Here is a 26064-nt window from a genome sequence, read left to right on the forward strand (position 1 = left end):
GTGTGGGGGGGCTGCTAGCACAGAGATAACTTACTCGTCCGTTTAGCTCCGCTGAGCCAGGAACACACTCTGGCTTTGTCACACACACTCACACACCACACACACACATACCTACACACACACCACACATACATAAGCAAATATCTACACACACACACACACACATACCTACACACACACCACACACACACCACACATACACAAGCAAATATCTACACACACACACACACCTACACCCTCACAGCCCAGGGGTTAGGAGCAGGTCAAAGCAAGGCAGTGGATAGATGAGGTGTTCTCTGTGGTGGTAGAGACAGACCAGACCGGCGCTGTGTTTTACAGAAGAAACAGATGAAGATTGTAAGGCTCAAGATGCACTTCTTCCGGGAGTACAACGGTACTTAGGAATGGTTCGCTTGACCCGATGTTAGTTTCCTCAAGGATCACAATGACTCGTTGAGACTTGTTGCTCTTGTGGTTAGTGGTAACTGATTTAAATTTTTGTAATCGCTGTGATATATTGTTTTTATTATTGTGGCTTGTTTTTTCTACAGGTACACTTGCACTTACAGCAGTTCATGTTGTTTAATTGTAACTTGTTTAACTACATGCTCTTATGGTTCTTCCCTTTGGCACTTACTTTGGTTGTTCACAATGTGTGCTTCATGTTTTGGCTACTCGCAATGTTTTTGTGGCTATCTTGTTGTTATGATCAGTGATCTATGCACTTTGTAAAGCTCTCTCTTGGAAGTCGCTTTGGATAAAAGCGTATGCTAAATGAATAAATGTAAATGTAAAATGTGACTGAGCTCTGTTGTATGTACAGAGGCTCTGTCAGGGACCTGTTCCATGATATAAGCCTGGCTTACTCTGTAAACTGGCTTCATGGAACAGGCCCCTGATGGATCAGAGCTCAGGCAGAACAGGCCTGATGAGGACACCTGCCTCTCCTACTGGGGAACATCTGAACCTGCCTCTCCTACTGGGGAACATCTGAACCTGCCTCTCCTACTGGGGAACATCTGAACCTGCCTCTCCTACTGGGGAACATCTGAACCTGCCTCTCCTACTGGGGAACATCTGAACCTGCCTCTCCTACTGGGGAACATCTGAACCTGCCTCTCCTACTGGGGAACATCTGAACCTGCCTCTCCTACTGGGGAACATCTGAACACACAGTGGGGCGAGAACTGGATTTTATGGACATGATCTCACAGTTGTACTTTTGAACCCCAGCAGCACGCATACACACACACACACAGAGAGCTGGTGTGGGGCCAATGGTGGTTGTTTACACTGGGCTTTCAGTGTGCCTGGGCCTCTGTAGGACCCCTCCCACACACACACTCACACTCACACACACACACATACACACACACACACCCTTTTCCGGGGAGAGAGGGGATCAGGGGGGAGGGGCAAGGGGGGCAATGATGAGGTCATTCATTGCTTCTCTGTCCCACTCAAATGAGAGGCAGATCTCGTATCTGTTCTCCCTTTGAAGTTCCCCTGTTCTAGCTGAGAGGTCTCCCTGGTGCAGTGTTATGTCATCCTGTTGTCCAGCTTGGTTTTAACAGGAGCATGTTTCCACCCTGTCTACTCAGCGCTCAGTATTTTGCTAACTTTGTTTGAGCCTGTTCTACGGCTAGGAAGGCCTGGGCTCCTATTTAGCAAGTCTGTTAGTGTGTCCTGGCATCAGCAGCTCCAGATATTCCAGAAGGTTCTCTCTCTGTCGTCTCTCCTAGCTTCCTAACATCCCAGCTCTGCATCAGGTCTGTGTGGCATGTCTGCTGGGTCTTCTATAGGCACTATTTCTCCTCTCCATGATTGAATGTGGTGTTGGCAGGTACCTCCACCTGTCTGAGCAGCATATACCACACAACACACTGGGAGACGTGATCTGATTGGTCCACCTCGTGATCGAGGTCATGTGATCTACCTAATCGGCACACCCGTTGTGTCACGCTCTGCGAATCCCCCTGGTTTCCTAGGTAATGCCAGCTGCTGTTGCGCAAGCCTACTCACACACGCACACACACACACAGCCTACGCACACACACACACGCACACACACAGCCTACGCACACACACAGCCTACTCACACACACAGCCTACGCACACACACACACACACACAGCTGGTTGGGTTAGTTTAGAACATCACCGCTGGTTGTCTGATCTTTGTGATGACATGTAATCACATGATCTGGAGGAGGACACACAGGTGGAGAAGAGAGGTGTGGCACATACACACACACACACACACACACATGCTCATACAAACACAGCCACACACACACATACTCACACACACACAGCCACACACACACATACTCACACAAACACAGCCACACACACACACATACTCACACAAACACAGCCACACACACACATACTCACACAAACACAGCCACACACACACACATTCTCACACAAACACAGCCACACACACACTCATGCACACACAAAGTCCATCCCCCCTATTTTGACGATCTGAAACGCAAGTATCAAAACGCAAAGCGCAAGTAACTTTGTGGGCGGGACTCCGGCTCGGTTGCTATTTTGCCGGCGGGATAAATAACTTTGCGCCTGGCTCAAATCTAAAATGGGTAGGTCCGAAGTAGCTACATTACTAATGGGTGTGGTTTGGGCGTAACGTGCAATAAACCAATCAGAGCGTCATCTCACATTCCCTTTAAGAGCAGCGCTTGTTCCATGGCGGATTGCTATTATAACGGCGGATTTGCCAGGCGCACGCCAGGAGCGGTTCACAGCCGAGGAGACAGACGTTCTAGTCAGGGCCGTTACAGATAGAGAAGTAACATTGTATGGGAAAGGCAGAGCAGTTTTCTCATTGCACTAAATTGCCCGCTCATGCTGCTCATTCAAATTCTTATTTTTATATAGCCTACCCTATATATATATTTTTTAATTGTTTAGTTCTTGGAATTAGTTTAACTATTGTACTTTTTTACTTAATTGAAGACCCGTATATGTTTATTGTTTGCACCTTCCTGCCACAGTAAATTCCGTGTTTGTGTCACATTGTCTACATGGCGAATAAACCGAATTCTGATTCTGATTCTGATGGAGATGTGAGAAGAAACCCACCCAAATTAGCTTCGGTTAAACAGGCGTGGGAGAAAATTGCCACAATTGCTACAAATCATGTTCATAAACATAGAGATTTCTCATGAAAATCTTTTTATAAACATTGAAGAAATGTAACACGCCATAAATCCAAACAACGTAACGTAGCTTCGCAGAAAGAAGACACTTGCCTCGCCAGCAGTGTGCACGGACCAAGCTTGCGCCCTTAAAATAGCATCTGAATAATGCGCCATTGACTTTAGACCACGTTTTTCCTGGTCAGTGGCGGAATTGTTTTTCGGAAACTGCAAAAATAGCACCAGGGAACGTTTGGGCCGGAACACGCCTCCTTTTTCGCTAACCGCCCACGGGAGCGCAAGGTCATTTCGACGTGCGTCTGTGGAGGGAAAAGTCCGCTTTGCGTCGAGTGCAAACTAGGAATGATACTTGCGTCTTTGACAAAGTCAATTGCGCTGGGTGCAAGATCGGGCCCCATGTGTCATGCCCACAACTGTTTGCCTGCCCTAGTGTGCACCTGTGTTCTGTGTTTATGGTTTCACCTGTGTTCTGTGTTCTTGTCTATCCCTGTCCTCCCTGTTACACCATGCCCCTGTTCCCTGTTACACCATGCCCCTGCTTTCCAGTGGGGCCTCAGATAGACCACAGTAGCAGGGTGTCCCAGACCAGACACACTCCCCCCCTCTCTCTCTCTCTCTCTTACAGACACACACTCGCTCCAGGACACACCAAGAGCCTCTCTGTTCTCTTCGCCAGCATTTCAGGGAGTTATCGAGCTTTATTTATCGGTCAATTACTGTGTCAGAGGGACTATTGTTTTCCAATTGAATTTTCCTAACAGTGTTTCACAACAGACTGTGTGTGGATTGTTTGTAATCAGGAGTCTTTCACAACTGCTGCGCAGATAAGCGTCTCTGCCTTGAAGTCAGACTGTTTGTTTTAGACGTTGTGTTTGTGTGACTCATCACCAGCATCACATCACAAACAGCAGCGATCATTACGCAACACCTAATGTTGCGTGAAATCATGTCCTGTCTGTAATTATTATAATAGTTGTGAGGTAAACGTGTCTGCTAACTGAACACATTGTAACACAGAAGTGTGTAAAGGACTGAGAACAGTCCTAGCAGGAAGTGGCAGACCAGCTGGGCGTTTCCATTGGACGCTGCCACCTGCAGACAGGAAGTGACTGTGCATAAGGTGCTGCTGACAGGAAATGACGCGTGAGATAGTCGTGACCTGCTGCTTGTCAAGCTGCTGGTCTGTTTCCAGCCGGTGCTCTGCACGCAGGGGGCGGGACTACTGAAGAGCCCTGTGATCCAGCATTCTGCTCCATAGGGGATACACAGGGAAGAGTGTGTGTGTGTGTGTGTTTGAGTGAGTCAGTGAGTGAGTGAGTGTGTGTGTGTGTGTGTGGTGGGACACAGGTCTGGAAGGCGGAGGTTGATGGGGGCTGATTCATCCTCATGATGTACACAGCCTGGGGAGGGGGTGAGGGGGGGCTGATAAAGTGTGTCTCTGGAGAAGAGGTGCATCATGGGAGAATCAGAGCGCAGACCAGACAGCAGTGGTGGGTCTGATCATGTGGATGGTCAACCAAGGACTGCTAGCTCCTGTTAGCCTGACTCTGCTAGCCTGACTGCTAGCTCCTGTTAGCCTGACTCTTCTAGCCTGACTGCTAGCTCCTGTTACCCTGACTCTGCTAGCCTGACTGCTAGCTCCTGTTAGCCTGACTCTGCTAGCCTGACTGCTAGCTCCTGTTAGCCTGACTCTGATTCTGTGATTTGGGGTTAGTCAAGAACATACTAACTGAGGTAACTGTTTACAAGTCAACATGTCTGTCCTTGCCAGTCCGGGTCGATCACGTTTAAACCATGACATATGTTCCAGTCTAGGAAACCCATGTGTGCAGATATCACATTAGCATGTCCACAAGCACACTGTGTGTGTGTGTGTGTGTCACATTAGCATGTCCACAAGCACACTGTGTGTGTGTGTGCCAGGCTGGGTTGCTGTCAAGGTTACTAGCCTGGGGTTTCTGATGCTGGCTGCACTGATTGTTAGAGTCAATATCCCCCCCCCCCCCACACACACACACACACATACACACGCATACACTCGCACATGCAAACACAAATACTCACACACATTCACACACGTAGACACACACAGTAGTTTTTAAACCATTATCAAACAACGACAACAGACACACACAGACAGACACACTCATTGGCGCGTGTGTGTAGAGGGGGCTCTCTGTGGTCTGTCTCTGTGTGTAACAGCTAGTGTGTGTACCAGTTAGTGTGTGTACCAGCTAGTGTGTGTACCAGCTAGTGTGTGTACCAGCTAGTGTGTGTACCAGCTAGTGTGTGTACCAGCTAGTGTGTGTATCAGCTAGTGTGTGTACCAGCTAGTGAGTGTACCAGCTAGTGAGTGTACCAGCTAGTGTGTGTACCAGCTAGTGTGTGTACCAACTAGTGTGTGTACCAACTAGTGTGTGTACCAGTTAGTGTGTGTACCAGCTAGTGTGTGTGTATCAGCTAGTGTGTGTACCAGCTAGTGTGTGTACCAACTAGTGTGTGTACCAACTAGTGTGTGTACCAGCTAGTGTGTGTACCAGCTAGTGTGTGTACCAGCTAGTGTGTGTACCAACTAGTGTGTGTATCAGCTAGTGTGTGTACCAGCTAGTGTATGTACCAGCTAGTGTGTGTACCAACTAGTATGTGTACCAGTTAGTGTGTGTACCAGCTAGTGTGTGTACCAGCTAGTGTGTGTACCAACTAGTGTGTGTACCAGTTAGTGTGTGTACCAGCTAGTGTGTGTACCAGCTAGTGTGTGTACCAACTAGTGTGGGTATGAGCTAGTGTACTGGTGCAGACAGCCAGGCCTGAATCACTATCCTCTCTCTCTCTCTCTCTCTCTCTCTCTCTCTCTCTCTCTCTCTCTCTCTCTCTCTCTCTCTCTCTCTCTCTCTCTCTCTCTCTCTCTCTCTCTCTCTCTCTCCCCTCTCCTTTCTCTCCCTCCGCCTCTCTGCTCTGCAGCGTCGTGGAATATTCATCATCTGAAGTCTGCAGATCCTCTTCTATTCTCTTGTGGCTCGCATGTGTGTGTGAGCTTGTGTTGTGTGTGCTTGGTGTGGGTGTGTGTGTGTGTGTGTGTGGTGTGGGTGTGTGCTTGTGTTGTGTGTGCTTAGTGTGGGTGTGGTGTGTCTAGTAACAGTATGTACTGTTGCATGCAGTCTGCACTGAACTCAGACAGACTACTGAGTCATGGAACCGTGGCTTGAACTGGTGCAGGCAGGTTCGTATCGGTCTGGAGTCCAACCCGCTCTCTCTCTGGCCTCTTCCACTGCACAGAGGATTGTGGGTCAGAACAGCCTGCTGGTCACACACTATCTAATGCTACCAGGTGTAGTAGGGCGTGTCCCATGTTGATGACATCACAGCTGTCTGACAATGTCCCATGTTGATGACATCACAGCTCTCCGACAGTGTCCCATGTTGATGACATTAAAGCTCCCCCACAGTGTCCCTAGTTGATGACATCACGGCTCCCTCAGAGTGTCCCATGTTGATGACATCACAGCCCCCCTAGTGAGAGCATGTGCCGTGGAGCCTGAGGACACAGCTGAGGTGGATGTTGCAGGACACCTCATCCCACACATCATCCCTTTTATCATCCCACTCAGGTCTGGATGAGAACGAGCCTATTGTTTTGGAACAAACCCTCACAAGCTTGGCTGTGTTGTAAACACCTTCCTAACAGGGAAGCATTGAAATGAATTCTGCATCATAACACTGCAGTGCATGTTCCATTTATAAAGGACCATCATGGTGTCCAAACCCAAATCATGCACTTGCTCTCCAACCCTCCCTCCCTATCTCCTTTTTCTGTTCCTATCTAACTTTCCCTCTCTCTCTCTCTCTCTCTCCCTCCCCCTCCCTCCCTCCTCATCTCCTTCATCTCTCCCTCCCTCCCCCCCCCCCCTCCTCATCTCCCTCCCTCCCCCCCTCCTCATCTCCCTCCCTCCCTCCCTCCCTCCCTCCCTCCCTCCCTCCCTCCCTCCCTCCCTCCATCCCTCCCTCCCTCCCTCCCTCCCTCCCTCCCTCCCTCATCTCTCCCAGTGCAATGTTTCTGGCAGTTGTCCCGTTGCCATGCAGGGGTCTTGACAAAGGCTGCTCTCTCTGGGACAGAGTGTCTCTCTCTCTCTGGCGATGCTCTTTCATAAACTCTCTCTTCTCAGCCCCGGAGTCTATTGCCCCGCCTCTCTCTCTCTCTCTCTCTCTCTCTCTCTCTCTCTCTCTCTCTCTCTCTCTCTCCCTCTCTCTCTCTCTCTCTCTATCTCTCTATCTCTCTCTCTCCTCTCTCTCTGTCTCTGTATCTCTCTGTGTCGCTTGTTTTCCACACACACACACAACCTCCGTCAGGTTAGTTTAAGAGGACGCTGTCTGTGATCCTGATGAGAGTGTGGTGTCTGTGTGGCACTGCTTCCCCCTTCACTCCTCCACCCCTCCATCCCTCCACTCTCTCTAAATCAATCGGTTTCTCTTGTATCATGGAGGGGCAGAGAGAGGGGCAGCTGCAGAGTCTCGCTCTGCCAGGAAGCTTTTGGTTCACCCAGGCCTCGACCAATCTACCGTCCAGAGATGCTACTGGAGGCAGAGGTCTGTCTCACACAACTGTCCAGCTAACTGGACCCACTACATTAGCATGGTCTACGGGGTTTCTACAGGGATACAGAAAGGCATCGATGGTGGTCTAATGTAAAAGCTTAGCGACTTCAAAGAAACGTTGATTTTCCTGCTTCAGGAAGCTGAGTCAGGTTGTCGTCATATAGATTCTGCAGTAGATTCTACTGGAATATAGATCTGCACACCGGAGATCTTCCAACACGGCAGTCTTTGAAGTCCAAGGCTGAACTGGGGTGTTTGTTGTGGCGACTGAATGTTTTGAGATGGGCCTGGAGGATGGTTGTGAGGTGGGCCTGGAGGATGGTTGTGAGGTGGGCCTGGATGATGGTTGTGAGGTGGGCCTGGAGGATGGTTGTGAGGTGGGCCTGGATGATGGTTGTGAGGTGGGCCTGGATGATGGTTGTGAGGTGGACCTGGATGATGGTTGTGAGGTGGGCCTGGATGATGGTTGTGAGGTGGGCCTGGATGATGGTTGTGAGGTGGGCCTGGATGATGGTTGTGAGGTGGGCCTGGATGATGGTTGTGAGGTGGGCCTGGATGATGGTTGTGGACGGACAGAGACACCTGGAGAGGCTGTGAAGGTTTCCACTGGGATGTGGGAATCTGACACGTAAATCTTTCCTGCATATGGAAGACCCAAGCGAAAAAATATTATAAAGTATAACGTTTTAACATGCATAAGGGTATATTGCAGTTGTCAATAAGTATGTGAATATGCAAAAGCTGTTCAACTCCAGTTTAAAAAATGTATTAAGATCTTATTTAATGTGAGAGTAGATTGAAGAACCTTGTTGTGGCTCCTGGAGCGAGGCTGGCTGGCCGTCTCTCCTCCCCAGATAGCACGCTGTGTTTCCTGCTCTGTGGAATGAAGACAAACCAGTCCAGCCTCCAGGTTCTAAACTGTGGAATTCCAGGTTCTAAGCTGTGTAGTTCCTGGTTCTAAACTGTGTAGTTCCTGGTTCTAAACTGTGTAGTTCCTGGTTCTAAGCTGTGTGGTTCCTGGTTCTAAGCTGTGTGGATCCTGGTTCTAAGCTGTGTGGTTCCTGGTTCTAAACTGTGCATTTCCTGGTTCTAAGCTGTGTGGTTCCTGGTTCTAAGCTGTGTGGTTCCTGGTTCTAAGCTGTGTGGTTCCTCGGTTCTGACTCCCCCTCTCCGCTGTCTCCACAGCTCCACCTCCTCCTCTGGACACGCCTCCCGCCGTGCAGGCCCCCCAGCAGGTCAGCCCTCCCCTGGGCACCGCCCCCGGCCAGAGGACCGACTCCCCCCTCAAGAACGACACGGACGGGACAGCGAGAACCCCCACCAAAGCTGACCTCACCCCCAAGTCTCCTGCCCCCCCCGGCCCCCTGCACAGGAAGGGTAAGATGGGAACAGCTTGGAAGGCTGACGGAGTTGTTGGAGCTGTGAACAGCGTTGGGTGTTGTTTTACTGTGTGTGTGAGCACAGCTAAGGATAGTTGTCTAATGGACTCCAGTTCTGGGATCTGAGAGCTAAAGTGATCCTAATTAGGCTAACTGTTTTCAAGCATGAAGTGATAATTGGGCAATTACCTCAGTGCTTATGTGAAATCATCCAGCCTGTTGAGAAATAGAGATGTTTCCGTTCAGCCGACTCCCACTGGCCTCAGTCTGACACAACCTCAGTCTGACACAGCCTCAGTCTGACACAGCCTCAGTCTGACACCGCTTGGTTTATGTCCAGGAACCTTGTGGCAGAGTGGCTGCACATCTCTCGTTTTGGTCAGGACAGGTCAGGACAGGACACACCCCATCAACAAGGAACTGCGTATCTTTGGGTTCCTTATGCCGCCAAAATCCCAATTTTGGCGTGTGAGCTGTGTCCGCTAAGAGGATAGCTAGCACTAAGCGCTAACGACCTCTCCTGCCTGGGCTCATAGTCAGCTCTGGCGGATGATGGAAGGTGGACTGAAGGAAGCTGGCATCATATATCAGAGGGGCAGTGCCAGAGACTGCTTTCAGCTTGACCCTGCGGTGGGGAAATGTCCTTTCCAGAATGCCCCTACTTGTCCTGAGGCTCTGGCTAGCACAAGCTAGCGCTGAGAAACACGCCTGGAGGTTGTGTTGTTGGCATACGTTTCTTTTCCCCCTTTTACTCTTTGTGGCTTTCGCCCGCATCCATCGTCATGGTCGCTTTACCCCTAGAGCGGGAGGTGAATGAGCTAAACCAAGAAGCGCTTGATAAATAGACGCTCAATAGTTTTTCTTTAGGAGTCCAAACGAGCTACTGCTGTCAGATAACAAAGCCTGTTTTCTACTAGTTGCTCCTGCTAGTTGCTCCCGATGGGAGCAAACATTGTAAAGCGCTTTGAGTGCCGCTAAGGTAGAAAAGCGCTATATAAACGCATTCCATTTGTTTTAATCATGTTTGAGACACACCTTCGTTGATAAAGTTTTTTTCGTTGATGTTCTGTGGAACGCGTTGGTCAGATTCTGAGGTACCTGGCCCACTTCCTGCCAGCTGGTGCACAGGTGTGGAGACCTGAGCAGGTGGGATGAAAACCGGATCCCAGGAGCTCAAAACAAACAGACACAAGACAGAGAGCCCAGGGTGGATGTGGAGGGCATAACAGTGTGTACAAATAAAGTTGGATTTGAATAGTTTTCTCTGTGACGTCACATGTTGCTGGTCTGCAGAGCGAATATCACCCTGTTGACATCGGAAGGCCCAAGACATGGTCTGAGTTCTGTGTTTCTGAGATTTCTGGGTCAGCCTAATTCTGTTCCTGTCTCGTGTGTGTGGAGTGTGACTCATCATCACCATGGTTGTGAGCTAGCCCGCACTGGCACACACACACACCCACACACACACCCACACACACCCACACACACCCACAAACCTAGACACACACATGCACACACTCACACACCCCAACACACACAGTCACACACCCCAGCACACACACACATGCACACACTCACACACCCCAACACACACACGCCCACGAGCTGCACTTGATCTCTCCCACTATAAATAGCGTGTGTTAAAGTGGGTCACAGGCCAGTAGGAGCGCCGGGGTTCTGTTGGGTCCATCTCCTCCTCGCTGCTGACAGAGACCCAGTAACATATGGTCTCTGTGTGTCTTCAGGAGAGCGATGTGTCACGAAGCCTAGCAACACACACACACTCACTCACATGTGACCTATATACGGAACACGGTGCGTATATAGAAAAAAGGAACATCTGCTTCATGTGTTATTTATATTACTGCCTTGTCAGTCTTTGGAGTTCTGGTTGATTCTTCATGTGTAAAATTATTCAGTGTTGAAGTTGTCGAGGGAGGATGTGATTGTCTTTATGACATCATAATATCAGTCCTGCTGTGTATTCCACCCAGAAGCTGTGATGTATATAAGTCAGAGACTGGAGTGCTGTTAGCTTGTTAATGTAGCTTGTCCACAGGGTCTGGTCCTGGCCCTGGGTCTGGCCCTGGGTCTGGCCCTGGGTCTGGCCCTGGGTCTGGTCCTGGGTCTGGTCCTGGGTCTGGTCCTGGGTCTGGTCCTGGGTCTGGTCCTGGGTGTGGGTCTGGGTCTGGGTGCTGGTGTTTAGGAGAGGTGTTTGGGTGCGGGTGTTTGGGGAATGCAGCACCAGTTTCCAGAGAGGTCACAAGGGCGGCAAAATATGTAAACAGTCGTCTAGTTATGTAACACTTACACATGCACGCTCATTCACATTCAGCTTGACTAACATGAATTCTTCATGTCAACTTTATTTAACCAGGAGAGAATAGTTGGGATTTGAGCATCTCGTTTTCCTGGCCTAGATAGGCAGCACCAAGTTGTGATGTCATGATCTAGAGCAGTAGTTCCCATCCCTGGTCCTCATGCCCCCCTTCGCTGCATGTTCTAGATGTCAATGGGAAACATCTAGAACATGGAGGACCAGAGTTGAGAAAGGCTGCTGTAGCGGCAGACGTCCTGATGTTGAGCTCTGTGGGGGGTCAGATGGCTGAGCGGTTAGGGAGTCGGGCTAGTAATCAGAAAGTTGTTGGTTCGATTCCCAGCCGTGCCAAATGACGTTGTGTCCTTGGGCAAGGCACTTCACCCTACTTGCCTCGGGGGAATGTCCCTGTACTTACTGTAAGTCGCTCTGGAAAAGAGCGTCTGCTAAATGACTAAATGTAAATGTAGCTCTGTCTGAAGAAACCACACAGCAGTGAGGAGACTGATGCCCTCAGATCTGCAAGCCCCAGCTGTCTGATGCCCCAGCTGTCTGAACAGATCCAGCTGTCTGATGCCCCAGCTGTCTGAACAGATCCAGCTGTCTGAACAGATCCAGCTGTCTGAACAGATCCAGCTGTCTGAACAGATCCAGCTGTCTGATGCCCCAGCTGTCTGAACAGATCCAGCTGTCTGATGCCCCAGCTGTCTGAACAGATCCAGCTGTCTGAACAGATCCAGCTGTCTGAACAGATCCAGCTGTCTGAACACATCCAGCTGTCTGAACACATCCAGCTGTCTGAACACATCCAGCTGTCTGAACACATCCAGCTGTCTGAACAGATCCAGCTGTCTGAACAGATCCAGCTGTCTGAACACATCCTGATTGTTACTGTGCTGAGTTCTGAAGATACACTTTTTCTTATTCCAATTACTGACTTGAGTCGATCGCAGCCTGTGGTTTTGTAAACATCCTGTCGGGTAGATACATGTCTGAAGACAACGATCTTTTTAATCATCTGCCGTTGTCACGGGAACAGGTGTGACTGACCAATCGACCTCTCAACCCATCAGGGCGTGTCCCTCTGCACTCTGACTCATGGAACAGATAGAGGGGTGTGATGCCTCCAGGCCCAAAAATACAACAGCAGAAGCCGAATTAGAGGCTGTGTCAGAGGCTGTATTAGAGGCCATTTCAGAGGATGGAAGGAGACTGCATTTGAGGTTGTATTAGAGGCTGTTTTAGAGGCTAATTCTCACAGATTTCCAACATTGAATCACTCTGAACATGGACTGAAGCAGGATCTGTGTACAATTATTTCCCTCATTCACACCCCATTGCTCTCTCCTTCTCTCTCCCTTCTCTCTCTCTCTCCCCCTCTCTTTCTTACACTCCTCTCTCTGTCTCCCTCTCTGTCTCCCCCCCCTCTCTCTGCCCTCCCCAGATGCCGTCAGATCAGAGGACAGGCAGAAGCTTGCCAAGGAGCGGAGGGAGGAGAAGGCCAGATATCTGGGTAAGTGTGCAGGGAGAAACCCAGGAGCGCCCCCTGGTGGACAAAGGCCAGTGTTGTTGTTCTGTGAGTGTCCTTTAGTTTAGCATGTGGACTGCACATGTAGTTCCACTGGAACAACCAGGAAGAACCCTGCCTTCATGTGGGACTGGCACCAAATCTCACTCTGGAACTGGAAACAGGGCCAGCTTCTTTAGCAAAGACATCCAACATGATTAAAACTCTTATTCCACAATGAATGCTCAGCACACTAGCACAGAAGCCCATGCCTTGGTAACACTCTCCCAATGGCTTCGCTGTGTGTCTTGTGACATAACCCCAACATCACTGTCATGGCGTCGTTTCTGCTGGGAGCCAAAATGGCTGCCGCAGTGTCCACAGCTTCACACCTCAGTCCCTGACTGTGGCGACACGCTAACGGCACGCTACTTTGCATGATTGACGTTTCCTCTTGTCTTCTCTCTCGCCTTCCTCCCTCAGACGAATGCGGCCAGCACCAAGGTAAGTCACGCCCTGCGTCTCCATGGTGACAGTGGTGATGGTGACCGTGGGTGTTTGTGTTTCCGAGTGCTGTTGTTGTGGGGGTCACACACCCCTCCCCCCTGTCTGATGGTCTGTGTTGGTGTTTAAATGTCCAGGCTCTGATTTAGATGTTGAGATCGTCTCTCTCTCCTCCTCTCTCTCTTCCTCTCTCTCTACCTGTCTCTCTCCTCTCTCTCTTCCTCTCTCTCTACCTCTCTCTCTTCCTCTCTCTCTCTACCTCTCTCTCCTCCTCTCTCTCTTCCTCTCTCTCTACCTGTCTCTCTTCCCTCTCTCTCTTCCTCTCTCTCTTCCCCTCTCTCTACCTCTCTCTCTTCCTCTCTCTCTTCCCCTCTCTCTACCTCTCTCTCTTCCTCCTCTCTCTTCCTCTCTCTCTTCCTTTCTCTCTTCCTCTCTCTTCCTCTCTCTCTTCCCCTCTCTCTACCTCTCTCTCTTCCTCTCTCTCTTCCTTTCTCTCTTCCTCTCTCTTCCTTTCTCTCTCTTCCTCTCTCTCTCTCTTCCTCTCTCTCTTCCTCTCTCTTCCTCTCTCTACCCCACTTTCTTTTTCTTTCATTGCTTCCTTCCTCCCTCCCTTTCTCTATTTCTCTAACTCTTTCCCTCCTCCTCTCTCTGTGTTTTCTTCCATCTCTCCCCCTTGCTCTCTCTCTCGGGTTCTAAATGAGAACTGTGTTCAAGCCAACTGTTTGTTGTTGCTGCTCTGTTTCATGCTGCCGTGTCAGCCGTCAGCTCAGATTGCAGGTTTCCATAGATGAGTTATACCGCCTTCCCTCAGTTTGACCTTTTGAACTAGACAATCACAATGACCTCTGGCCACAGCATGTCTGTTGTGTTGTCCTAAGATAACCGACTTCTAAACCTCACTGTGTTCCATCAGAGTGGACATGCTGAGGTCCGGAGAGACACACAGAGAATGTAAACTCAATCAAATGAGAATATGCAGAGCCACTGGCAGGAAATGAGCGTTGACACTTCTGCTGTTTCAGAAGTGAAGAGAGAGGCTTGTTCTGAGAAGCTGGGGGTGTCTGGACTCTGTTCAAGGACATGAATACTTCATGTAAGCCGGGAGACAGACTTCCTTAATGACCAGTTAAATGATTCAAGCTCGGCCGGTCCAGGTGTTGTGTCGGATCCCCCTGGCCCTGGTCTCATCTCTGCTCTGCTACCTGACAGAACTACAAGGAACCAGCTTCTGTTGCATCTGGAGCTTACTAGAGCTGGCTTTTGTGACAGCTACCCCCCGCTCACACACACGCACGCACACACACACACACACACACACACACACACACACACACACACACACACACTCCAAATGACAACGATAGAGGCTTAGAAATGAGAAACGGTGCCTTAGAGCTGGTATAATCTCCCCTTTACACCCTCTCTGAATGTGTGTGAGCCCAGTGATGGAGGTTCACCAGATGAAAGCCGCTGTGTGATTGTGAACCTGTGTGGAGGCGTGATGGGATTAGAGAGCTGCAGAGACAGAGAGACCAGAGGTTCCAGTCTCACTCTGCAGAATGCCGCCTTGTGGAAACTCCACTAATTCAATTTATGCGTGTGTCTCAGGGAAACAAGATATTCCCTCTCTGCTGCCGTGGTGGAAAGAGGCAGGCGTGTGTGTGTGTAGCCTTTTAGCTAACGCCTTTGAGATCCCAGCAGAGTTAACAGTGAGAGGCTTTCTGGCCGCAGATAACAGCTCATTTTAGAAGGCTTCTAGGGCTTCTTACTGAGGATGGGATCAAACACTGAAGGTTTGGAAGCAGGAACTGAAGTATTTTTCACACTGTGTACAGTCAAGGCATAAGTTTTGGCAATAACAAATGTTGTGTTTTGCAAAGTTTGCTGGTTCAGTATTGAGGATGTTTCTATAGAATACTGGAATACAATAAGGCACATTTCATATTTTTTAAAGCTTTTTTGGGGCGAAAATGTTAGTCCCCTCTTTTACAGCAGTCAATCTGTTACACACTGAAACCCAGTACTCTCCCCTCCCTCCCTTCTCCCCCTCCCCCCCCCTCTCTTCCCCCCTCCTCCCCCTCTCCCCTCCTCCCCCCTCTCCCCTCCCTCTCCCCTCCCTCTCCTCCCCTCTCCCTCTCCCCTCCCCCCCTCCCCCCTCCTCCCCCCTCTCCTCCCCCCTCCCTCTCCCCTCCTCCCCCTCTCCATCTCCCCTCCCTCTCCTCCCCTCTCCTCCCCCCTCTCCCTCCTCCCCCCTCTCCATCTCCCCTCCCTCTCCCCCACCTCCCCGCCCCCCCCTCTCCCCCTCCTCTCCTCCCTTCTCCCCCCCTCTTCCCTCCCCCTCTCCCTCTCCAACCCCCTCCCCCTCTCCCCCTCCTCCCCCTCTCCCCTCCTCCCCCCTCTCCCCCTCTCCCCCCCTCTCCCCCCCTCTCCCCCCCCCCTCTCCCCCTCCTCCTCCCAGCTGCTAAGAGAGCCAGTGGCTGGAGAAGGAGGAGCGTGCCCGGCAGCTGAGGGAGCAGCAGATCCAGGAGCGCCGGCCGCCGGCTGGAGGAGCAGCGGCTGAAGACAGAGCGCCGCAGGGCCGTCCTGGAGGAGAGGCAGAGGCAGAAGCTGGAGAAGAACAAGGTGGGGGAGGAGGGGGAGGAGGGGGAGAGAGGAGGGAGGGCCTGGAGGAGAGGCAGAGGCAGAAGCTGGAGAAGAACAAGGTGGGGGAGAAGGGGAGGAGAGAGGAGGAGAGAGGGAGGGAGGGATGGATGGGTTGTCCTCAGATGAATACTGTTCCATCTACTAACATCCTCTTCCTTCATCTTGGTGTGTGTGTGTGTGTGCGCTGCAGGAGCGCTATGCTGCGGCCCCTCCAGAGGTCCAGTAAGAAGACCTGGGCAGAGATACGCCAGCAGAGGTGCTCCTGGGCCGGAGGGCTGCACAGCCCCAGCCAGAGAGAGAGTGAGTCACACCTGAACCTGCTCCACACACCTGCTCCACACACACCTGCTCCACACACCTGCTCCCACACCCCACACCTGGTCCACACACACCTGAACCTGGTCCACACACCTGGTCCATACACACCAGAACCACACACACCTGGACCACACACAGCAGAACCACACACAGCAGAGCATGAGTCTAGATTAGCAGCACCAGAAGAGTCCAGACAGAGCGCCACATCTGGAGCTGTGATTCCAGCTCCTCTCTTCAGCTAGGGTGCTCCTCACACACTCAGCACTCTGGGTTATCTCTGGTGAAACCCCTCTGACAAAACTGACACACACACAGATACTGTGCACATACACACACACTCACTGATACTGCACACACAAACATTAACATGCCAGTTGGAATGGCTGGATATCTTCCTTCCTCAGGAGAAAACTCCAGTCCAGGATCAAATTCTATCTTTTCACTTCTACAGCCGTTCTACGCGTTATATAATATTTACCTTCAACCAATCATTTTCTTGAAGATAATAAAAAGATGAAGATTTTTTATACCTGGGGACCAACGCTGCAGCTCACATGCTAAGTGAGCTAACTAGCTCGCTCAGCTAGCTAACTAGCTCGGATCACAGACGTCTTCCCGGAGCCATGCGACCAGTCGGTAGTGTGTGTGTCTGTGTGTGTGTGTCTGTGTGCTGTTAGGCTCCTTGAAACACTGTGGGTCATTAACTCTGAGCCTGCTGTATTGATCCTGCCTGTGATTTATTTACGCTTACTGCTGCCATGTGAAAGGTAGCTTTGATTGCTAACCAAGACAAGAATGGTCATTAGCGCTTGCTGGCATTGATTATTTTTCCATACTCCTCTTACAGACCGCTGGTCTGTAAATGAATACAAATCAAATCAGATTGTATTTTTACAACACTTTTACAACCAGTGTTAGCATTTTGACAACAGATCAGCATCTATAACTAACCTAAACCTAAAAAAGAGGATAAACTCCCCACAAAAATGGTAGAAACTACGGGAGAAGTAATTCAGTTTATTTTGTTCACAACATCAAGCTAAATATGAATACTGCATGAGCCAGTAAGCAAGACTAGGTGCTGCTGTTTGAAGGTATGTGTGTATACGTGTGTGTTGGAGCTGTTTTGAAGGTGTGTGTGTATACGTGTGTGTTGGAGCTGTTTGAAGGTGTGTGTGTATACGTGTGTGTTGGAGCTGTTTGAAGGTATGTGTGTATACGTGTGTGTTGGAGCTGTTTGAAGGTGTGTGTGTGTACGTGTGTGTTGAGCTGTTTGAAGGTGTGTGTGTATACGTGTGTGTTGGAGCTGTTTGAAGGTGTGTGTGTGGTGCCTTCTCCTCTCCCCCAGATGTCGCTGGCTTGGTTAGAAGCTGGTTGGTTTGCGAGTTCCTGAACCACCTGGCCAACACTCAGACATTTTCTTTTTGTTGGATGACATCGACGCAGCTGGCAGGATAGCTAGTGTTGTTCTGACCTTTGACCTCTGAGGCCAGTCTGACCCTCTGTGCGTGGCTCAGGATAGCTGATGTTGTTCTGACCTTTGACCTCTGAGGCCAGTGTGACCCTCTGTGCGTGGCTCAGGATAGCTGATGTTGTTCTGACCTTTGACCTCTGAGGCGAGTGTGACCCTCTGTGCGTGGCTCAGGATAGCTGATGTTGTTCTGACCTTTGACCTCTGAGGCCAGTGTGACCCTCTGTGCGTGGCTCTCTTGGGTTCGCAGGCAGGTGCTCCGTGTCGGCGGTCAACCTTACCAAGCACGTGGACTCAGTTCTTAACAAGCGCCTCTCCAAGTCCTCCGCCACCCTCTGGAACTCTCCCAGCAGAAGTAAGACCCCTCCCCCCTGACCCCCCCCCCCCTCCACCCGTTCACCGTCCGTTCATCCACCTGCCGCCGTCGCCACGCCGACCTCCCTATCCTCGCCTCTTATGATTTAGTTATGATTTTTTGCCTCCACCCAAAATGATTTCTGTCACCGTCTGTCTGACGGCCGGTCCAATCATTTCCCTCCAAGTCCACCTCCGGTCGTCCTTCAGCTTCCTGGGTTCTGGTTTGGTTCTCCTTTGACCTTCTGTTGCATCCTGGGAGTATGTTCATGTTCTCTGTCGTCATACTGCATCTGTGCACTGTCTTGGGGTTCATCATCTGGTGTCGATGGTCATTTTGTTCCTTTGGTGTTTTTGATGTCCACGTCAGTCTGTGTTTTTGTTAGCCCTGCATCGTGACGGGCCTTGTCTGTGTCGTGCAACGTTGGAATGATTCAGAGTTTGGGGGGGAAACTGTTGTTATGGTCACTGGACGTGATGTTCTAGCTTGTGCCTCTAATGATGCGCAGAGATAATCAAACACGTTTAATCACACCCATTACAATTTTACTTGAGATTTGATTCATTATTGTGGACGCTTTCATCCAAATCAACATACAGATACTGCATGTAGAAAGAACAGGAGAAAATCGAGAATCAGAAGTGCATCCTGTCATAAGCAGAATGAAATGCAGAAGTCAAATCAATTCCAGTGTCTAGATATATATAGAACCTTCCGGAGCAGGTGTGTAAGTAGGTCAGAATGTGCTGTAGAGCGGGAGCTGGGAGGCAGAGGACAGGTAGGCAGGGAGGCTGATGAGTCAGCACTCTCAGAGAGGTAATGTGCTGTAGAGCGGAGGAGCTGGGAGGCAGAGGACAGGTAGGCAGGGAGGCTGGATGAGGCAGGGAGGCTGGATGAGTCAGCACTCTCAGAGGTAATGCATTCTGAAACTCCCCGGCACAACTGGAGATGTTCAGAAAAATGCACTGCTGACTCTTAACACTCCTCTCCTCTTTATTGTTTCTCTCTCTCTAGTTTCTCTCTCTCTCTGTCTCTCTCTCTCTCTCTTTCTGTCCTACTTATTCTAAACTATAAGATGATGGCACTGTGCAAAAGCATCTCTCTCTCTCTCTCTCTCTCTCTCTATCTCTCTCTCTTTCTCTCTCTCTTTCTGTCCTACTTATTCTAAACTATAAGATGATGGCACTGTGCAAAAGCATATAGTGAATCTGCAGTTCTTACCATCCTCCTCATTAGTCCAGGTATAATGAGCGCTGGTGTTGACCTGCTCTGTTTGTCCCTCGCTGCAGCCCGTAGCATCCAGCTCAGCCCGTGGAGAGCAGCATGGTAGACCGCCTGATGACTCCCACCCTCTCCTTCCTGGCTCGCAGCCGCAGCGCCGCCAGCGTGCTCGGAACCGGCCGCGACGGACGTGAGTGCAGCGGCCTCTCTCTCTCTGGACTCTCCCTGGAGCGCTCTCTCACCCCTCTCCTAGCGTTCTCTCTCTCTGGACTCTCCCTGGAGCGCTCTCTCACCCTCTCCTCTGGTCTCTCTCTCTCTGGACTCTCCCTGGAGCGCTCTCTCACCCCTCTCCTAGCGCTCTCTCTCTCTGGACTCTCCCTGGAGCTCTCTCTCACCCCTCTCCTCCTGGTCTCTCTCTCTGGACTCTCCCTGGAGCGCTCTCTCACCCCTCTCCTCCTGGTCTCTCTCTCTCTGGACTTTCCCTGGAGTGCTCTCTCACCCTCTCCTAGCGCTCTCTCTCTCTGGACTCTCCCTGGAGCGCTCTCTCACCCCTCTCCTCCTGGTCTCTCTCTCTCTGGACTCTCCCTGGAGCGCTCTCTCACCCCTCTCTTCCTGGTCTCTCTCCCCCAGAGTCTCCTCTGTGCCCGCGCTCGTCCTCCGCCAGCCCCCCTGACCCTGTGTGCTCACCGGCCTCACCACCGCTGCTCCGAGCGCTGGCACGTCACATCCAGCACGCCCGACATCACTCAGCGCAGACGCGACTCAACGCCCGTACGCCTCCCAGCTGACTCTAGATTTATATGCAAATATACATATTCATATGACTTTTTTCTGTTTGATGTATTATACATATTTCTATTTTAGGTTACATACATTTACATTTATGCATTTAGCAGACGCTTTTATCCAAAGCGACTTCCCAAGAGAGAGCTTTACAAAAGAGCACAGGTCACTGATAATAACAACGAGATAGCCCCGAACATTGCGGGTAGCCAAAACATGAAGCATACATTGTGAAAACCAAATAAGTCCCAAAAGGAAGAACATAAGAGCATGTAGTTACATACATATTTATGTATATTTATATATTTGAATACATATTCAAGAAATGTTTGAAGGCACCTGACAACACGACACATTGGTTTTAAATGTCAGTTGATTTGAGTTTGAGTATTTGAGTTTGAATTTGAGAATGCCATTAACATGACATTCATATTCAATTAGAAGACCCTGTTATCCAAAGTGACATACACAATGCATGTAGAAGGTACACAATGCATGTAGAAAGTACACAATGCATGTAGAAAGGACAGCAGAAGATCAGAAGTGTGTAGTTCTAAGACTCAGAGTCAAGGTCTGTATTTCCCAGGCACTGTGTAGAGTATCTCAGCTACCAGACACCATGCAACAACAATAATATTTCGACTACAGTTAAACAATAACATATCAATTCAAGTATTACCTAGTACAGCCTGTATGACAGCCAATCACCACACTCCGCACCGTCTTGTTGTGTTCATTTGTCCTGACGACGCCCCCTTCCTCTACAGATGGACAGAAAGAAGAAAGAGAAGAAAGATAAGGAGAGAGAGAACGAGAAGGAGAAGATCGCCCTGCCAAGGAGAAAGTGCTGAAGAAGAGACAGTCCTTACCCAGCATGAGACACAGGGCAGACCCCAGGTATAGAAGACCACCACACAGACCACCCAGACCACCACACAGACCACACAGACCACACAGACCACCACACAGACCATCCAGACCACCACACAGACCACCACACAGACCATCCAGACCACCACACAGACCACCCAGACCACCACACAGACCACCACACAGACCACCCAGACCACCACCCAGACCACCACCCAGACCACCACACAGACCACACAGACCACCACACAGACCACCACACAGACCACCACACAGACCACCACACAGACCATCACACAGACCACACAGACCACACAGACCATCACACAGACCACCCAGACCACCACACAGACCACCATACAGACCAACACACAGACCACCCAGACCACACACAGACCACCCAGACCACCACCCAGACCACCACCCAGACCACCACACAGACCACCACACAGACCATCACACAGACCACACAGACCACCACACAGACCACACAGACCATCACACAGACCACACAGACCATCACACAGACCACACAGACCACCCAGACCATCACACAGACACCCAGAACCCAGACCATCACACAGACCACCCAGACCATCACACAGACCACCCAGACCATCACACAGACCACACAGACCACCACACAGACCACCACCCAGACCATCACACAGGCCACACAGACCATCACACAGACCACCCAGACCACCCAGACCAACACACAGACCACCACCCAGACCATCACACAGACCACACAGACTACACAGACCACCCAGACCACCCAGACCACCACCCAGACCACCACCCAGACCACCACCCAGACCACCACACAGACCACCATACAGACCAACACACAGACCACCACACAGACCATCACACAGACCACCACACAGACCACCACACAGACCACCCAGACCATCACACAGACCACCACACAGACCACACAGACCATCACACAGACCACCCAGACCATCACACAGGTCAGACAGACCCCCAGGGGAGACAGGGGAGGAGAGCGGTTGAGAGCAGAAAGGGGAGGTAGATAAACTGTTGTTTTGACTAAACAAAAGATTGAGAGGGAGAGAGTGGAGAGGGAGGAGAGGGATAGAGTGGAGAGGGAGAGAGTGGAGAGGGAGAGAGTGGAGAGGGAGGAGAGGGATAGAGTGGAGAGGGAGAGAGTGGAGAGGGAGAGAGTGGAGAGGGATAGAGTGGAGAGGGATAGAGTGGAGAGGGATAGAGTGGAGAGGGAGAGAGTGGAGAGGGATAGAGTGGAGAGGGAGAGAGTGGAGAGGGAGAGAGTGGAGAGGGATAGAGTGGAGAGGGATAGAGTGGAGAGGGATAGAGTGGAGAGGGAGAGAGTGGAGAGGGATAGAGTGGAGAGGGAGAGAGTGGAGAGGGAGAGAATGGAGAGGGAGGAGAGGGAGAGAGTGGAGAGGGAGAGAGTGGAGAGGGATGAGAGAGAGAGAGTGGAGAGGGAGAGAGTGGAGAGGGGGGAGAGAGTGGAGAGGGAGAGAGTGGAGAGGGAGAGAGTGGAGAGGGAGGAGAGGGAGAAAGTGGAGAGGGAGAGAGTGGGAGAGGGATAGAGTGGAGAGGGAGAGAGTGGAGAGGGATAGAGTGGAGAGGGATAGAGTGGAGAGGGATAGAGTGGAGAGGGAGAGAGTGGAGAGGGAGAGAATGGAGAGGGAGAGAATGGAGAGGGAGAGAATGGAGAGAGAGGAGAGGGAGAGGGAGGAGAGGGAGAAAGTGGAGAGGGAGAGAGTGGGAGAGGGATAGAGTGGAGAGGGAGTGAGTGGAGAGGGATAGAGTGGAGAGGGAGAGAGTGGAGAGGGAGAGAATGGAGAGGGAGGAGAGGGAGAGAGTGGAGAGGGAGAGAGTGGAGAGGGATGAGAGGGAGAGAGTGGAGAGGGAGAGAGTGGAGAGGGGGGAGAGAGTGGAGAGGGAGAGAGTGGAGAGGGAGGAGAGGGAGAAAGTGGAGAGGGAGAGAGTGGGAGAGGGATAGAGTGGAGAGGGAGAGAGTGGAGAGGGATAGAGTGGAGAGGGAGAGAGTGGAGAGGGATAGAGTGGAGAGGGAGAGAGTGGAGAGGGAGAGAATGGAGAGGGAGAGAATGGAGAGGGAGAGAATGGAGAGAGAGGAGAGGGAGAGGGAGGAGAGGGAGAAAGTGGAGAGGGAGAGAGTGGGAGAGGGATAGAGTGGAGAGGGAGAGAGTGGAGAGGGATAGAGTGGAGAGGGAGAGAGTGGAGAGGGAGAGAGTGGAGAGGGATAGAGTGGAGAGGGAGAGAGTGGAGAGGGAGAGAATGGAGAGGGAGGAGAGGGAGAGAGTGGAGAGGGAGAGAGTGGAGAGGGATGAGAGAGAGAGAGTGGAGAGGGAGAGAGTGGAGAGGGGGGAGAGAGTGGAGAGGGAGAGAGTGGAGAGGGAGAGAGTGGAGAGGGAGGAGAGGGAGAAAGTGGAGAGGGAGAGAGTGGGAGAGGGATAGAGTGGAGAGGGAGAGAGTGGAGAGGGATAGAGTGGAGAGGGATAGAGTGGAGAGGGATAGAGTGGAGTGGGAGAGAGTGGAGAGGGAGAGAATGGAGAGGGAGAGAATGGAGAGGGAGAGAATGGAGGAGAGGGAGAGGGAGGAGAGGGAGAAGAAGTGGAGAGGGAGAGAGTGGGAGAGGGATAGAGTGGAGAGGGAGTGAGTGGAGAGGGATAGAGTGGAGAGGGAGAGAGTGGAGAGGAGAGAATGGAGAGGGAGGAGAGGGAGAGAGTGGAGAGGGAGAGAGTGGAGAGGGATGAGAGGGTGGAGAGTGGAGAGGGAGAGTGGGAGGGGGGAGAGAGTGGAGAGGGAGAGAGTGGAGAGGGAGGAGAGGGAGAAAGTGGAGAGGGAGAGAGTGGGAGAGGGATAGAGTGGAGAGGGAGAGAGTGGAGAGGGATAGAGTGGAGAGGGAGAGAGTGGAGAGGGATAGAGTGGAGAGGGAGAGACCACCCAGACCACCACCCAGACCACCACCCAGACCACCACACAGACCACACAGACCACCACACAGACCACCACACAGACCACCACACAGACCACCACACAGACCATCACACAGACCACACAGACCACACAGACCATCACACAGACCACCCAGACCACCACACAGACCACCATACAGACCAACACACAGACCACCCAGACCACCACACAGACCACCCAGACCACCACCCAGACCACCACCCAGACCACCACACAGACCACCACACAGACCATCACACAGACCACACAGACCACCACACAGACCACACAGACCATCACACAGACCACACAGACCATCACACAGACCACACAGACCACCCAGACCATCACACAGACCACCCAGACCATCACACAGACCACCCAGACCATCACACAGACCACCCAGACCATCACACAGACCACACAGACCACCACACAGACCACCACCCAGACCATCACACAGGCCACACAGACCATCACACAGACCACCCAGACCACCCAGACCAACACACAGACCACCACCCAGACCATCACACAGACCACACAGACTACACAGACCACCCAGACCACCCAGACCACCACCCAGACCACCACCCAGACCACCACCCAGACCACCACACAGACCACCATACAGACCAACACACAGACCACCACACAGACCATCACACAGACCACCACACAGACCACCACACAGACCACCCAGACCATCACACAGACCACCACACAGACCACACAGACCATCACACAGACCACCCAGACCATCACACAGGTCAGACAGACCCCCAGGGGAGACAGGGGAGGAGAGCGGTTGAGAGCAGAAAGGGGAGGTAGATAAACTGTTGTTTTGACTAAACAAAAGATTGAGAGGGAGAGAGTGGAGAGGGAGGAGAGGGATAGAGTGGAGAGGGAGAGAGTGGAGAGGGAGAGAGTGGAGAGGGAGGAGAGGGATAGAGTGGAGAGGGAGAGAGTGGAGAGGGAGAGAGTGGAGAGGGATAGAGTGGAGAGGGATAGAGTGGAGAGGGATAGAGTGGAGAGGGAGAGAGTGGAGAGGGATAGAGTGGAGAGGGAGAGAGTGGAGAGGGAGAGAGTGGAGAGGGATAGAGTGGAGAGGGATAGAGTGGAGAGGGATAGAGTGGAGAGGGAGAGAGTGGAGAGGGATAGAGTGGAGAGGGAGAGAGTGGAGAGGGAGAGAATGGAGAGGGAGGAGAGGGAGAGAGTGGAGAGGGAGAGAGTGGAGAGGGATGAGAGAGAGAGAGTGGAGAGGGAGAGAGTGGAGAGGGGGGAGAGAGTGGAGAGGGAGAGAGTGGAGAGGGAGAGAGTGGAGAGGGAGGAGAGGGAGAAAGTGGAGAGGGAGAGAGTGGGAGAGGGATAGAGTGGAGAGGGAGAGAGTGGAGAGGGATAGAGTGGAGAGGGATAGAGTGGAGAGGGATAGAGTGGAGAGGGAGAGAGTGGAGAGGGAGAGAATGGAGAGGGAGAGAATGGAGAGGGAGAGAATGGAGAGAGAGGAGAGGGAGAGGGAGGAGAGGGAGAAAGTGGAGAGGGAGAGAGTGGGAGAGGGATAGAGTGGAGAGGGAGTGAGTGGAGAGGGATAGAGTGGAGAGGGAGAGAGTGGAGAGGGAGAGAATGGAGAGGGAGGAGAGGGAGAGAGTGGAGAGGGAGAGAGTGGAGAGGGATGAGAGGGAGAGAGTGGAGAGGGAGAGAGTGGAGAGGGGGGAGAGAGTGGAGAGGGAGAGTGGAGAGGGAGGAGAGGGAGAAAGTGGAGAGGGAGAGAGTGGGAGAGGGATAGAGTGGAGAGGAGAGAGTGGAGAGGGATAGAGTGGAGAGGGAGAGAGTGGAGAGGGATAGAGTGGAGAGGGAGAGTGAGAGGGAGAGAATGGAGAGGGAGAGAATGGAGAGGGAGAGAATGGAGAGAGAGGAGAGGGAGAGGGAGGAGAGGGGAGAAGTGG

At 51.6% G+C, this 26064-nt stretch overlaps 1 protein-coding gene across 1 annotated transcript in view; it reads left to right on the plus strand.

Moving 5' to 3' along the window:
* Positions 1 to 26064, plus strand: part of map7d1a (MAP7 domain containing 1a) — a 53688-nt gene that overhangs the window by 11075 nt on the left and 16549 nt on the right. Inside the window, 14 exon segments of the mRNA XM_067238804.1 lie at positions 8963 to 9154; positions 12918 to 12986; positions 15016 to 15045; positions 15951 to 16018; positions 16020 to 16106; positions 16318 to 16335; positions 16337 to 16427; positions 18167 to 18271; positions 19561 to 19584; positions 19587 to 19682; positions 20123 to 20157; positions 20159 to 20263; positions 21043 to 21106; positions 21109 to 21172. Coding sequence (XP_067094905.1) covers positions 8963 to 9154; positions 12918 to 12986; positions 15016 to 15045; positions 15951 to 16018; positions 16020 to 16106; positions 16318 to 16335; positions 16337 to 16427; positions 18167 to 18271; positions 19561 to 19584; positions 19587 to 19682; positions 20123 to 20157; positions 20159 to 20263; positions 21043 to 21106; positions 21109 to 21172 — 1048 coding nt within the window.

This window comes from Osmerus mordax, chromosome 6 (genome assembly GCF_038355195.1).
Source record: "Osmerus mordax isolate fOsmMor3 chromosome 6, fOsmMor3.pri, whole genome shotgun sequence".
In the NCBI taxonomy this organism is placed as follows: Eukaryota; Metazoa; Chordata; class Actinopteri; order Osmeriformes; family Osmeridae; genus Osmerus; species Osmerus mordax.